The following is a 15,387-nucleotide window of genomic DNA, read 5'->3' as shown; positions in this document are numbered from 1 at the left end:
ATAGAAATTAACTTAAAGTTATGACGTGGCGTTCCTGAGTCTCGAAGTGAAATATTCAGGTAAATGATGTTAACGTGCTTCTGGAATTTGACGTGCACTGATGAAATTTTCAAACCCGGATCGATTCGAGGCCCACTAATCAACGCTGGATATAACAGACTGGACCTTCACAGGCCTTTTAGTTTTCAAGGCCGGCTCCTAATTTCCCCAATATTTTATTAATATAGATATAGATGGTGTTACTTGTTATTTTATAATTATAATTATATTATAAAAAATTAAATAACGTCATAATTAATTTTGATAAATAGTAAATTATATAATATATTTTGTTGACATGACCAAAGTTATTAAAATGAGGATGGGCATTATCAAAACCAAATATTGAGGTAAATTATATACCTTAGGTAAATTTTTTATATTTTATGTTTTATGTAATTAGAAAATGTAAATATTACCCAACAAAAATATAAGGAAAAAGTAAATATCTAATACTCCAAAACAAAACCGATCAAAAATTTCCTAAAAAAAAAACTGATCAAAATTTTAATCAATCTTCCCAAAAAAATTACAGAGAACGACAGGGAATCTCCCCCATTATTATCTCTCTCGATTAACATCTCTCTGATCATCCTGGTATCAGGTAACATTTGTTCATTTTGGCCTTTGATTTTCTACTAGTTTGATATCTGATTTTCTACTAGTTTGATATCATTTATTTTATGATTTGAAATAAAAAAAAAGAGCCAACAAAATTTGTGGTTTTTTTGCACATATGATACATGCATTAATTAGAAGTAATTATCAGATTCTAATTCCCAACTCAAAATATGATTTTTATTTGATTTTTGCAGGATGGCTACATTAATTTTTGGATATAAATATATTCAGTTATATTCTGTGTTGAGGCTTGGAAGTTCTGCAAATTGTTGTTTTTTGTAGAGGTATGACTTTCTTGATGGCTCTGATTCTTATATCAATTTATAGTTTATGTGTTAAATGAGTAAATAACTGCATGCATGGGCTATGTATATTGTTTACCATATTTGGTTAGATTCTGATCCCAGATAGGAGAGAATTTTAAGTACAGAAGATTATGCTATGATGATTTGTAGATGCATAATCTCCGGCTTAAATGCACAATACGAAAAATTCTAGCAATTAGGAATTTCATGTTCCTGGTTGAGTTATTTTTCTTTTTTGTCCAGAACTTGAAGTATGATTTTGATATTCCTCTGATAGTCCTAGGCTTGTAGCACCTTTTCTAGTTAAGAATTTTTCTATTGGTTTAGTAGTTGATAGGGGCTTGTTTTTTTTTTTTTTTGGTTTTTTGTATTGTTTTTACTTGAGTGATGTTCTGAAGCAAAATCTCTCTGGTATATTGTACTCTCATCATTGTGATGTTTATGATTTGCTGCAAATCTTTTCTCAAAATTTTGATTGCCAATATACTATCAAGAAACTCTGTGTATTTGTATTTGAAAATTATATATGTAGGAAACGGATTTGTTGTTATGTGTTTCTTTTACCTTTGATTCATGGTGTCTTATCTGTTGCAAGGCAAAAAGATTATAAATTTAGCTGTGTTACCTCAGCTAAGATCCTTATAGTGTCATGCGTGAACACTAGCTAAAGTTCTTTAGCTAGATGTTTATCTTTCCTCAAATGGTTGAACCAAACACAATTTGCATTTTCCTAAAACGCGACAGTGATTAAAATTATACAACTGTGTTCTATTTTGCAGAGGACGTTAGCAATCAACTTTAGTTCGCTTGTTTATTTCCCAAATGTATGCAACTGATTGTTTCCTTTAACCAGGCTGCAATTGATTGTTAAATGGAAACAAAATTAGTGCGAGAGAGAGATTCATCTTTGGTAACGACTCCAGCTTTGGAGGAGAATCCAAATTTGACAACAACTTTAGCATCAGAGAAGGTTTCATTTTTGACAAATCCAGCGTCAGAGAAGGATCCATCTTTGACAATAAATCAGGCATTAGAGAGGGATCTATCTTTGATAACGTCTCCTATGTCAGTGAAGGACTCATCTTTGACAACTCAGGCTTCCGAAACGGATTCATTTTTGACAACTCAGACGTCAGAAAATGATTCATTTTTTACAACTCCCGCAACAGAGAACGATCCATCATTAACAACTCAGGCGTCACATAAGGATCCATCTCTTACAACTCTGGTGTCAGAGAACGATCTATCTTCGACAACAGCTCAGGCGTCAGAGGAGGACCGATCTTTGATAACAACTCAAGCATCAGAGGAGGATCCGTCGTCAACAACTCAGACATTAGGGAAGGATCAATCTTTGACAGAAACTCAGGCATTAGACAAGGATCCAACTTCGACTACAACTCAGGATTTCGAGAAGGATCCACCTTCAACAACTAAGGCTTCAGAAAATGATTCATTTTTGACGCCAACTCAGGCATCAGAGAATGATCCATCTTCAACAAATGAGGCGTCAAATAAGGATCCATCATTAACAACTCCAGCGTCAGAGAAGGATCTATCTTCAACAACTCAGGTGTCAGAGGAAAATCAATCTTTGATAACAATTCAGGCGTCAGAGAAAGATCCATCCTCGACAACAACTCAGACATTAGCAAATGATCCATCTTCGAAAACAACTCAGGAGTTAGGGAAGGATCCATCTTCGACAACAACTCAGACATTAGGGAAGGATCAATCTTTGACAGCAACTCAGGCCTTAGACAATATTTCATCTTCGTCTACAACTCAGGCTTTAGAGAAGGATCCATTTTCAACAACTAAGGCTTCAGAAGAAGATTCATTTTTGGTGACATCTCAAGCTTCAGAGAATGATCCATCTTTAGAATTAGCTCAGGCATCAGAGAATGATTCAATGTTTACAACAAATCAGGAGTCACAGACTGATCAATCTTTAACAACTCAGACGTCAGAAAATGATCCATCTTTAACAACAGCTCAGGCGTTAGAGAAGGATTCATCATCAACAATTAGGGCTTCAGAGAAGGATCCATCTTTAACAACTCAGGCGTCGGAGAAGGATCCATCTTCAACAACAACAACTCAGGCATCAGAGAAGGATCTATCTTCGACTACTAAGGTGTCAGAGAAGGATCCATCATCAACAACTACTCAAACACTAGAGAAGGATCCATCTTCTACAACAACTAATGCATCTTCGACGACAACTCAGCTGTTAGAGAGGGGTCCATCTTTGGCAATAGAGAAGATACCTGACAAGGCATTTTTAAAAGTTGATAGAATGCCAAGTGATACGAGCAGTTTAAACCTTCCACCATCAGGGCCGGGTCATAGGCGTTCAAAGAGTGATGTATCATCTGGGAATGGGGGCAAACGCAGCAACGGTTTCCAAAAATGGAAGCATCAAGTTCAAAGGGCTTTAAAATGGGGTAAAGATGAAAGTAAGGATTACAATTTTAATCCTGAAATTTTGGCTGACCAAAAGCGCCAATGGTATCAGCTTCATTCGAATTCCTCGGTATGTTGAGCTAAAAGGAACGAATGTTTGTTAATGTTTTATATCATTATGAATTTTTTTTAACAATTTTATGAATGTTGATAGCACTATATGATAACCCCCTCCCCCCACGGTCAATTTAGCTGTAAAAAGTTTTTACTGCATGACAATGCATTTTTTTTTTGCCATATGTGTTTGTTTGAATAATGCTAACATGTATAATCTTTGACAAAGAGCAAGTACGGTCGTGGACATTGAGCTCAACTAAATTTGGGGTTAAAACCTACTTTAACAACTAACATACGTCATATAGAGCCCACTTGACCTATCTTAATAAAAGTCACTTGCTAAAAAGTAATTTTATCCACATACTTAAGTGATTTCTAATAAAGATCTTCCATTAATAATCCTGTCTAAATTGTACAAGACTTTATGAAATTTCACGATTGTATGGGCTTGTATTCCTTATGACTTCATGCCACTGATGTATAATTGTATGCAAAGTCTGCCTTCCAATATCTGGTCATTATTTTGTGAAATATTATATTCTCTTTGGGAAAATGTTTGTTTAAGTGGATATCTTTTGATATATACAATATGTATTTGTTTTGAGCAATATGCCGCGATATATCTTTAAAATTGACATGGCCCGCTGAACAACTCATTTATTGTGATTATTCAGAAATATTTATGTTGAACCTTCCTGCTTTTGAGTTACATTTATGTTTCCTTTTCTTTTTTTTTTTTTGTTTCAGTTACACTGATTTTTAGAAATTCTCTGCGCATGCAGCAAGTACTTGTGCACTTCAATTTTTAATTTTTTAGAAATCTTGCTTTTAATAATAATGTAAATCTTTTGATTTGATCATCTTAAAAATGCTTTGCAGGGCCTTACATATACAGAACCTACCTCCCTTTTTGAACACTTCATTATTGCCGGTCTTCATCCAAATTCTAATCTCGAGGTTGTGGAAGCTGCATACGCCAGACAAAAAACGTGGGAAATGCTTAATAGAAATAAAATGTCGCCTGATCCTAAGAGGATGCGGAATATGGAGCCTCCATCATTGGAACCTGAGGTTAGTTATCCTATATAATTACTACTTTGCTTTCGCAATTTGAGTATTTCTTCTTGCTGATGTGATATTTTGGATTAAATTGTTCTTCATAACTCTCCATGGTTCTGCATAAAATGGCTGAAAGTATTTTTGTTGGTCAGGTATGTTGCTGAAAATGCTATTCTAAATAACTTTACCACTCATTAAAAACTTATAATGCTCCAGTACAAGATTATTATCTTTTTACTGTTATCCATGAGAATTTTCATCTAGAGCTTTTACCTAGTTTTATACGGATTGGATACTGGAACATTGTTCTCATCTTGTTTATATTTTTGGTATAATGCTGTAACTAGTCAATGTTGAATATGACACTTGTCTCATGTTAACAGATCCTGTTTGAGTATCCTCCTGGGAAGAGATTATCTATGAGTCCTAAAGATTTAGCAGCCTTTTGCTTTCCCGACAGCATAAAGGTTTGTAATTTCTTAAAATTACTGAAGTATTATTACACTAAATTTCTAATTTTCTAAAACACAAGTTGTTGACCTAATCTTTTTTTTTTTATGTGAACACTAGTATTATAATCATTGTAACACTTTCGTAATCCATTTCTTTAAGATCTAGGGTCAATTTGTTGCGAGAGGTATATTTCAGTGTTTGTATACTTCTTGTGTTTCATGCTAAGGTAGTAAGGTGGCATTAAATTGACATGATTACTTTGCGCACCGCGCACCTCATTTGGAGGCAGTTTGACAGTTTTGGCGCTTAAATTTCTAGAAGGAGTTGTTTACATGTGAGCTGACATGATTTACATGCAAAACATTAAGATAAAAAATTTGACCACGAGCCATCGGTTTAAGCTTCAAAGCCAGATTGTGTTTTGATTTTTCATTGGCTTTGATTTTTCATTTTTTTTGATTCAAATAATCTGCTTCTTACTTATTTTCTCATGTTTCTCTTGTGATCACCGTCCAAGTTCCAAATGCATACTCGCCCCTGTTAGAAACATAATTGCTTTTCCACTGCTGCATATATTTTCTGTCATATAATCCCCTCTTTATTTATTCAGCCACATGTATTGGAGAGGACCCCATCGTTAAGTGAGCTGAGTGAAATTTTTTTTGGACAGGTATTTGAATCCAAAATGATTATTGATATTTTGATAAATATGCTTATTTGCAGACCTCTCTAGAGCTAACATATGTCTTTAATGAGATGCAGGGACATTTGAGCACAGATGACTTATCATTTGTATTCTCACTAAAGGTAAATCAGACTCGCATTTTTAAATGAATATCTGAGCCTAGAACTATATCATTGTGCTGCTTTAACAGTTTAGATAATTGGAAACTTACTTTTCTTATTATTAATCAAAGCTTACTATAGGCAGCACATTTTGACAAATTTATCCAAACTCGTAGTACTTATTGAAATTATCGTTTATGCGAGTTTCTTGCTAACGTTTGTGTTTGGAAAATATCTACTTTATCAAGAAAGAAAGCTCGTTTTTGGGGAGTTATCGAGTTATTCTTGTGTATTAACTCGTAGGTTGTTTGCTCCTGCTCCACTTTTTTCTTTTTTGACAGTTGTGCACTTAAAAACACTTCTATACAATAACTATAGTTTGGCTTGCCAGTTGAACAGGCTTGCAGTTTTGGTGGAGCTTTAGACAGTAGACTCTAAGATTGTATAGGGTTCGACCAACCTGTATGTTTGATGATGTGCCTAATATAATATTTTGTGTTAGCGATGAGTCTCTGACCTATGAGAAGCGGTCCCCTTACAAATAGGGATGGACATCATTCCCACCTTGCCTGACCCTCATTTGAACCTCACAAAATATTTATTGCGTTTTGGAGATATAGGGAACTAATAGTAATTTAGGGAACTAGTCATCGTGTACTTGTCTGGTCAACGTAAACTAGATATGCCAAGCTAATCTCATTACCCACTCTTATTTTTCATCAATATGTGTTTTAACTGGTCTCCAATTTCTTTTAATACCAGTCCCTCTTCTGCAATGAATTTTTATTGTTCACGAGACATTAATTCTCTGTAATTTAGGTTGCAGACAATGCAACACTTTATGGTGTCTGCTTGCTTGTAAAAGAAATTGTTCAGAGGCCACCTACTCCACGCACAATGTCAGAGGATTCACTGCCTCTGCCCACTTCTTATGAAGTGTGTAGTCGTGTTTTGACTTCTGCTCCTCGCTGTTACTGTGTATTAACAAGAGCCCCTTTCTTTGAATTACATTATGAGATGCTAAAAAGGTTAGAAACTTAAATCTTTCTACTCTCATCTGAGGACATATATAGTGGAAATCAGAATACAAAGCACTCATTTGACATTATACTACTCTGATGCAGTATAATTACACAGGAGAGGCTGACTCGGGTAACACAGTTTGTTAATTATGTGAGTCTGCATGATCATGCCCCATCAATATCCAGGTCTCATGATCAAAAGAAGGAGAATGGGGATCCTCATAAACAGGAGAGTTCCGCTGATTGGATGGCTACTGCAATACCACTTGATAATGCTGTAGCTCTTACTGCTGCTGCTGCGGGTTTCATTACAGATGATGAGATATACTCATCCTCACCCAAAGGGGAGCATTGCTCTTCAGAGAGAACTTCTACTGAGACTTCAGAGCATAGTCATGTCCAGGAAATAGTTATTGAAAGTGGAAAGAATTTGAAGAGTCTTGATGATTGCACCTCTGAGGCATCAGAAACTCTTCCTGATGGTTTGGGTGTAGAACATAAATTACAGGTGGTAGATGCCAATCCTAGAATACATGCAGTGGATCACCCTGAAAGTTATGAATCCTTGATCAGGTGGTAGAATTACAAGAGCTGTTTTTACTCTTGTATTTATATCATCATAATCTGAGTCAGTTTTTGATATATGATTATATTGCATCTTACATCTTACTTTATATCAAGGCGCATAAAAATCTTGTTTTTGACTTTGCTCAAGTTTTATGTTGGTTAATAATGTGCATTTATATGTTGTTTCATTTGCCTTCGGCTTATTGAACTTACAAGATTTTTTTTCATAAAGTTGACACTGCAGTAATAAGCCTTTGTACTTTGACAGTTCAGTAAGCTCGATGGGCGAAGATGAAAAATTAAGTAGTAATGGCCAAATTTCTAAAGAAGATTGGATAGCGGAATGGGCCAAGGCTAGTTGACTATAAATTCCTAGATTACTAACGTTAATGCTTTTCCGATTGCAACTAAGTATCTCTATGTGGTTTCAATTACAGGAGAACAATAACGCTCTGCTTCAAATCATCTGTGCTTATTATTCAATGCCTTTTCCTGAAAGAGGAGGGGAAATATCTTTTAAACCACTTGAACATCTACAAACAGTTGCTTACCAAAGGCCTTCTGTTTCTTCTCTGACACAAACTGATAAGCATTTAAACAGTATAAGGTGGGAGACATTGAGTGATTTGGAGGTACGAGTAATCTTTTGCTACTAGTTTGGTCAGATGTTCTGATATGTACATGTATGCTGATCATTGACATGTCTGTTTTACAAGGGAGATAAGAAGTTAGCTGCTGCGGAGGAAGCTGCTGCACTCTCAATATGGACAACTGCTGCAATTTGTCGCGCACTTTCTCTTGAAAACGTAACATACTTTGCTTAAATATGTGAAGTTTATGTTGTAAAACAATTATGGTACTATCTAGATGTAGTCGAGTCATTCTATTATGGTTTATACAGTTTACTTTCATATTCTGACGTGACTCGTATCTTCTTTCAGATTTTGACCTTGCTGACAGGGGTATTACTGGAAAAACAAGTGTTGTTCGTCTGTCCAAACCTGGTAATCTCTGCTGTTTATTGAAAGTCTTTCTGCTATTTCCGCACTCATTTCTTTTTTGTTCTTGGTGATTCTATGCAGGGAGTTCTATCGGCTATGGTCTTATCTATTATTCCTATAATCCGACCTTTTCAATGGCAAAGCTTATTTCTTCCCGTAGGTTGAACTTGTGGCAGAGTTCTTTCTGCAACCATACAAGCTTTTCTGCTTTCAGTTTTCCTTCTATTTTCTCTCCGTTTTTCTGATCAGATGGTTTCCATTATGAGATTACTCGCATAATCTGTATTGCAGGTTCTCCCGGGGAAGATGAAAGATTTTCTTGATGCTCCTGTTCCTTATATTGTGAGTTTCCTTTTCCTATTTTCCCCATTTCCTGTGTTTCTACATTTTTTGTGTTACGTCCAATTGACGAGTTATACTAGACTTAATCAACTTGTTGGCCATACGCAATTTTTCGAGCAATTTGAAGGTATCTTATTATTTCTATCATTCTTAGGTCGGAATGCAGCAGATGCCAACTGACTTCAAGCTAAAAACATCAAATCTCATTTATGTTGATGTAGAATGTGACGAGGTGTGTTATAACTGTATCTGCAAATTAATCTTTCTTGTATATGATTTTCTTGAGGCGTTCTTCGCCTTCTCCCTGATTTTGTAAAATTCAATTACTCATCAACATTTCCACTGATTATGTTCAATCTTTCCGTTCTGAATATGTACATCGTAAACTTTAAGGGCTGACGCCTGAGATCAAAAGTAGAGGTTAGAAGGTTCATCAAGGGAGAATGCATCGCCATAAATTAACTTGCATTTACTTTTCTCTACATGCAGGTGAATTCATGCAAGTTACCTGCACTCCCAGATTATAGAGATCTGATCTCCGAACTTGGGCCAATCTATTTTAGAATGTCAAAGCACTACGCAATTGCTAAAAAGCGTCCAGTGTACAGTTACAATGAAACCGAGGTATGCAGTTTACTGATTTCAGGGTTATTTGAAATGCTACCTGCACCAGGGAGTAGGTTCGGGTGCCTGACTTTCAGGTAGTAATGTCAGTTGCAATGTAGGCTGAAGCTGCTGGACGTTTTCTGGCTGTCATGAGACGCTACTTATACTCACTCTGTACGGATATGAGATCTCATACAATTACTAGTGTACGAGCAAACAATGACAGGGTTGGTGAAAGCACTATCTGTACTTCACACCTTAAATTTCAATGCCAGAGAACTAATAAATATCAATTTACTTTTCCAGGTTTCGATTCTTTTAAAGGATAGTTTTCTTGATTCCTTCCCCAGCAAAGACCAACCGTTTGTTAAGGTCTGTTTCCTGGTTAAACTTACCTTTCTGTTTATTCTCTGCGAAGTATAATAATACCTTCTGAGAACCTGATCTCTAACTTTGCAGCTATTCTTGGACACACAACTCTTCTCGGTACTATCAGACTCTTATCTGTCAAATTACGATAACTAAAATCAGTAAACATATGAAAACAACTCCAATATGCATAACCAATCTGAGCTAAAGAAACAGGAAGCAAGTAATGGACATGGCAAATGATCTGAATGCATTCAAAGTCATCTCCGGCGGATACTACCAACTACAAGCTACAGTAAATTGTTTACAATACTTTCTTGGGTATATCATCATCCTCGTGTTTTAGTTGGATATTGATATAACACGAAGAAGCAGCACAGGAGAGCCAAATACCACAACATTTCACCCAGATTCTTGCGTTTTATAGAGAGTCTTTCATGTGTAAGCTTGTTTTTACTGCTGTATATACATCCAGAGACGAGGGAAAGAACAAAAAAAAATTAGAGAAATTAGGCACATAACTTACAAGTTAGCTTTGTAAAATCAGACAAACTTATCCTGTAATCAAAAAGTTGTTTTGTTTCAGAGTTCTAATATGACCCTATTGTATGTCAAGATAATATGACATCAATATGAACACATTACAGCTCAATTGATTTCTAACAAATTAATATATTGTTAGATAGAGCAAAACAAATTTACAAATTCAAAATATGTATACTTGGCGGAACTTTCAGTTTACGCAGGAAAACTGCAACTGCCAACTAATTATTTGTTTAGACTCGCGGTTACATTTCCTAGTATATTGCAATGTTCTGCTTGCTGTTCATACCTTCATATCAGATTCCTCGGTTGCAAATTTTTTTAGAAATTGTATAGCATATGTCGTACTTTCTATAAAAGTTGGTGATCAACAAATCATAATGGAAACGAAAACGTAACAAGCAACTGTAAATTATTTAACTAACCAACTGAGTGTTACGTAGATTGTCAAGCTTCTGACTTAGATCCAGAACAGTATCCTTCCTCCCGATTTCAAGAAGAGAGTCTTTCAGATTGCTAAACATATGCACGGGAGGTCTAATACCCATATCCATCATTTCTTGAAAATATTTACAGGCATCATCCAACTTATTTTCGTGACACAGACTGTGAATCAGTGTTGAATACATATGCATTCCAGGAAGCACATTATTAGCTTTCATCTGATCCCAAATCAACATTGCCATATCCAACCGTCCCTCATTACAAAACATCCTCACAATAATCTCATATGTACTCAGCACCGGCTTACAGTGTGGCTCGTTACTCATTTTCTGAAAAATATCATAAGCCTCTTCTGTCCTCCTCGCCTTAACAAGGTGATGTAGAATGATATCATAAGTTCGAGAATTAGGACCAATCCCACATTTCCTCATCTCGTCAACCATCCGATATGCATCATACATTTGCAAAGACCAACAAAAAGCCCCCACAACGGCATTATAAGTAGGCGCTTCTGGAGCAAAACCACTTACTTTCGACTGCTCAAAGAACTCAAGAGCCTCAGCCAACCTCTTCTCATTACCCAAACCATTAATCAACGTGCAGTACGTATGTGGACTAGGCTTAACACCATTCCTCTCCATTTCACGAAACAATTCAATTGCCTCATCATTCTTCTTCGCCTTACAATAAGCATGAACAACAATCCCATAAGTCACAACATCAGGTTTCAGCCCATCACCTTTCATCTCCCTAAAAACTTCATTCAATTTCAACAAATTCTGCTCTTTCCCCCACCCTTCTAACAAAACCGTATACGTCTTAACATCCGCCTCAATCGTACCCTTCTTCCACTTATCAAACAACTGATGTGCCTTCTCCACATTGCCAGACTTACACAAACAATCAAGCAACCTATTATAATCACACAATTCAGCCTTAAGCCCAAATCTTTCCATCCTCTCAAATGCTTCCACAGCTTCCTTAACCTTCTTAGCTCTCGAATATCGCCTCGAGATCATCAAGAATGTATCTTTACTCAAAACCCCTTTTTGCTTCATGTCATTAACAAGAACCCAAATCATCTTAAACTGCCTAATCCTCCCTAAAGACTCAATCAAACAGTTGTAAGTATCTGTTGTATGCTTGTACCCATGTTTATTTTCAGCCCATTTGAAGAATTGTAAAGCTAGTGCACCAGCATTGTTTAGCTTCTTTAAGACCTCAACAACCAAGAGAGGAGATAAATCAACATTAGCAGAGCTTAAGGCCTTGTCAAAGCTTGAATCTTTATTATTTTGATGATGGGTCATTACAATTTTGCAAATTTTCTCTGATTCTTGAGAGATTTTGGGGCTTTTTTCATCTGGGTTTTGGTTGGTTTTGTCAGTGGGTTGGGGTTTTACTGAATTGTCATGGATTGTTGTGTAGTTTCTTGAGATTTTGTGGGAATGAAACAGGGTTTTGTTTGGTTTTTGAATAAAAAGATTTGATTTTTGGAGTTTGCTTGTACTGCGAACTATTGAAAAACCCATTTTCGAAGAAGCAACTACTGAAGCTTTACCGGGTACATATATCTGGGGAGACGGTTCGAAAATAAAAATTGAATATTGGAATTAATCTGTTAAAAAATTCTGATTTGATAAATTTGTCAGAGATTTTTTTATAAATCGAGAATTTTTAGTTATATCAGAATATAAACGATAAATTTTTAAAATATTTTTTAAAGATTAATCGGAGAATCTTAGAACCCTGCTTACTGCTTTAATGCGATAATTAACTTGATCTTTTTTGTTGCACTTGAATTTAAACCTTTTCATCAGACACAGTTTATGGTTTGAAGTGAAACTTGTCATCTTTCCAAACCTTGTCTTGTAGAGTTCAATAGTTCATCAAGGAGAAGCCATCTGGTGAGTTTAGCCAAAAAATACATTATGTTATCATTCATTGGATAATTTATTCAAGAATGAAAGTACAGGCCCCTTAAACAAAATATGCTTATTCAACATTTTTCATTACAGGAGTGTAAAAAATGATTTGATGTCCTCCACAGTCCACATTACAACACTATAGTGGAGAGCACAAATGTGCTTGAGTATACAACATTGTTGAGTACAAAAGGGAGATTCTTCTCATCATCTGAAGAATTTTGGTGAAGACCGAACGACGGACATCTGATCTATGGTCACCCTGAAAGAATCTGAGTGAAGACCAAAGAATGCACTTCCGAAAGCCTTTCTTGAGCTACTGTCATAGTACGCACTGATTGGACTGCGAGTTCCAGTCATCAAGTAGATTGCTCATAGACTCTTTAAACTCCTTAGCATGTTTTCCTGGCTTCAAAATCTTGACATTTAAAGAAGATCTCAACACATACTAAGGCACAAGAATTGAACTGTTCCACATATTAAAACAAGAATATTTTTGCTTAGGTCAATTCCAACAGATTGAATTTCCAAACACAAATCCTTATCAACAATTTCATCACAGGATAATTATCAAAACTATCTGGTTACAGGTAGCACACAACTTATACCAGGACAGAGCATAAACGGATTTAAAATCAAGTATCAACATACAAATCATTATTATAGATAACACACAATAACAATAACAAAATATTATTATAGATTTCTGTTTTTACTCATCCTCCATTTGAAAGGCATCATACTCTTGGCATAAAACCTGTGGCAGTAAATTTATTACATTCTAAATATGAGTGTATTAGAAGGGAATGAAATTGTGCCAAAAAGATGGTTCATTATAAAATTTAGTCTTAAACACAAATAGCCAATGCAACTTTTCTCCCGTTTCTTCCAAGTTCCGAAAGGAAAAACTGTCAGATAACTGAGTGTTGATAGCTATATCAACCCCTGTCGCTGCAGATCGGTATATGTTTTCTTATTATAGATATTTCCCTCTTGGTCTTCATACTCCTCTTCAAGGTCCGGACGCCACTTGTTCACTCCTTGACGCTCTTGGATACGTTCCCACAATTCTTTGGCTTCCTCAACCAATGTGACTTCATTGAAATTCTTGGTATTAGGAATGCCAAGGCAACGCATCCCGTGCTGATGCCTCCATTCCTTAAAGTGACGCTCATAGGCTCTACGGCCCCAGTAACTCTGGTTCCCACATATCTCACATTTAAACTCCTGACCCAGACCATGAAGCTTGTACAACCAGTAAGGTATAGGCTTCCCATCCCAACCCATTGGCAACTTCATAGGATTATAAATTGGCTGCTCATCATCATCATCACTTTCCGTGGCGGCTTGTACCTCATTCTCTTCTCTTTCTACTTCCATCTCTTGGTATGTCAGAGCCTGCTTCCTCTCCACATTTTCTTTTGTACGTACTATTGTCTTATGTAACAGATCGCATAGCTTTTCCATCTTAGCTTCCATCAAGGCAATTTCTTTCCAGTCATTGATTTGTTCTCCTTTCAGAAAATGCTTTTTATCCAAATTTTTGAGGTGTATCCTTGGTAAGGAAAAGCCTCTCTGCACGCTGAAGAATAGTACCACCCGTCTTGAGTCCTCGTGCTGCCAAACCCTCCTTTAACCGCTCAGGTCCCTCCTCGATGAGCTCTTCCACTGTGCTGTAGTCATCAAGATCAATGGCAGTGTGTTGAGAAGGATCATGTCCTTTGCTAGCCCATGGCTCCTCCAACTCAGTTTTAACCTTTGAGAAAATTGTTTCCAGGTCTTGCAAGGGTTCTGTCCGTTGAAAGAAACCTATGAGATACTCCAGCACCTTGCTCAGATACTCCTTGTATTGCCTTGTAAGCTTCAATTTGCGAGGTATCTTCCCAGCTTGTGGAAACACTTGAAGGTACGCGGAGTACTCAAGAGGCTCTCCAAATTTAGAATTCATATAATCATTGTAAAGTTGATGCAGATCCAAATAACGACCAGAACCTTCCTCGCCACTGAACTCAACCTCGAGCATTGACTCAACCATATCAGTTGCACGATCAACAACACGATGACGCCTAGGATACTCCCGAATCTCTTTCAATAGCTCGTAAAACAGGTTATCTTCGTGATCCATCTGGCATCTGAGAGCCGCAATCTCATCTTTCCTGGCATTGTTGTCATCTTCATAAATCTCAATGAGTTTGTAAGTAGTGGCGGAGATTTGATCGATCATACTGCGAACGCGGTGGCTCTGGTGAAGACGGTCTCTGTTACAAGGTGGATCGTTTTGGAGATCCTCGACGATTGTTCGCTCGAGGCGTTCGACTTCCTCGTGATACGCGCGAGTCACCTCTAGTAAAGTCGCCGACATCTCCTTGGTCTCGAGATCTCTCTAGGATTCTCTCTCGATCTCCCTGGTCTCTCGATCTCTTTGATTTGAGGGTTTTGTGACAAAAGTTGCGAACGGGTGATGGAATCAATTCTTTCCCTCTTCGATATGGTTTGTGATGGAAACTTTCATTGTCTTTGTTAAATTTTTCTCTGAATTCAAATAGGATTATGAGGCAAAACTTTGATTACGAACTCAAATTTTGGGCGGAATCGAAATACAAAGCCCAATCCGTGTCGAAAAAGAAGAAATCCGGCCAGCTTGTCTATATATTCTAACCACCGTATTGAATTAACAAGGAGAACATATCTCTCGTCTCTCTCCCTCCCTCCCTCTCTCTCTCTCTCTCTCGTCTCTCTCCCTCTCTCTCTCTCTCTCTCTCTCTCTCTCCCCCCTCTGTGT

General features: G+C 36.8%; 2 protein-coding genes and 1 pseudogene across 4 annotated transcripts; 1 reads left to right on the top strand and 2 right to left on the bottom strand.

Moving 5' to 3' along the window:
* The first annotated feature begins 1,741 nt into the window (after positions 1 to 1,741).
* LOC108198528 (uncharacterized) lies at positions 1,742 to 9,922 on the top strand. Its single transcript, XM_064083516.1, has 18 exons — positions 1,742 to 3,501; positions 4,368 to 4,559; positions 4,931 to 5,014; positions 5,611 to 5,670; positions 5,763 to 5,807; positions 6,606 to 6,814; positions 6,911 to 7,381; positions 7,644 to 7,728; positions 7,813 to 8,007; positions 8,092 to 8,181; positions 8,317 to 8,379; positions 8,458 to 8,532; positions 8,668 to 8,718; positions 8,873 to 8,950; positions 9,208 to 9,342; positions 9,444 to 9,551; positions 9,631 to 9,696; positions 9,784 to 9,922. The coding sequence occupies exons 1-18, from the start codon at positions 1,837 to 1,839 to the stop codon at positions 9,847 to 9,849; spliced, it is 3,738 nt and encodes a 1,245-aa protein (XP_063939586.1). The 5' UTR covers positions 1,742 to 1,836; the 3' UTR covers positions 9,850 to 9,922.
* Positions 9,498 to 12,244, bottom strand: LOC108197473 (pentatricopeptide repeat-containing protein At1g71060, mitochondrial). Of its 3 annotated transcripts, none has more exons than XM_017365106.2 (2): positions 10,662 to 12,243; positions 9,498 to 9,828 (listed from the first exon to the last, which is right to left on the bottom strand). In XM_017365106.2, exons 1-2 carry the CDS (start codon positions 12,210 to 12,212, stop codon positions 9,817 to 9,819), a joined length of 1,563 nt encoding a protein of 520 aa, XP_017220595.1. In that variant the 5' UTR covers positions 12,213 to 12,243; the 3' UTR covers positions 9,498 to 9,816. The 3 variants fall into 3 exon arrangements, with proteins under 3 accessions (XP_017220595.1, XP_017220596.1, XP_063939587.1); XM_017365107.2 differs by lacking the exon at positions 9,498 to 9,828 and adding an exon at positions 10,030 to 10,152 and having other exon boundaries at positions 10,662 to 12,244; XM_064083517.1 differs by lacking the exon at positions 9,498 to 9,828 and having other exon boundaries at positions 10,653 to 12,244.
* A 446-nt stretch (positions 12,245 to 12,690) lies between these two features.
* On the bottom strand, positions 12,691 to 15,387 carry LOC108199479 (splicing factor SF3a60 homolog; annotated as a pseudogene).

This window comes from Daucus carota, chromosome 8 (genome assembly GCF_001625215.2).
Source record: "Daucus carota subsp. sativus chromosome 8, DH1 v3.0, whole genome shotgun sequence".
Lineage (NCBI taxonomy): Eukaryota > Viridiplantae > Streptophyta > Magnoliopsida > Apiales > Apiaceae > Daucus > Daucus carota.
Note: the sequence above shows the minus strand (reverse complement) of the source record. Positions and strands in the feature narration are given on the sequence as shown.

Coding starts and splice junctions, on each gene's coding strand:
- LOC108198528 (XM_064083516.1), top strand. CDS start 1,837: ATGGAAACAAAATTAGTGCGAGAGAGAGATTCATCTTTGGTAACGACT. Junction 5,808..6,605: donor CATTTGTATTCTCACTAAAG/GTAAATCAGACT, acceptor TCTGTAATTTAG/GTTGCAGACAATGCAACACT. Junction 8,533..8,667: donor GGCAAAGCTTATTTCTTCCC/GTAGGTTGAACT, acceptor TCTGTATTGCAG/GTTCTCCCGGGGAAGATGAA.
- LOC108197473 (XM_017365106.2), bottom strand. CDS start 12,212: ATGGGTTTTTCAATAGTTCGCAGTACAAGCAAACTCCAAAAATCAAAT.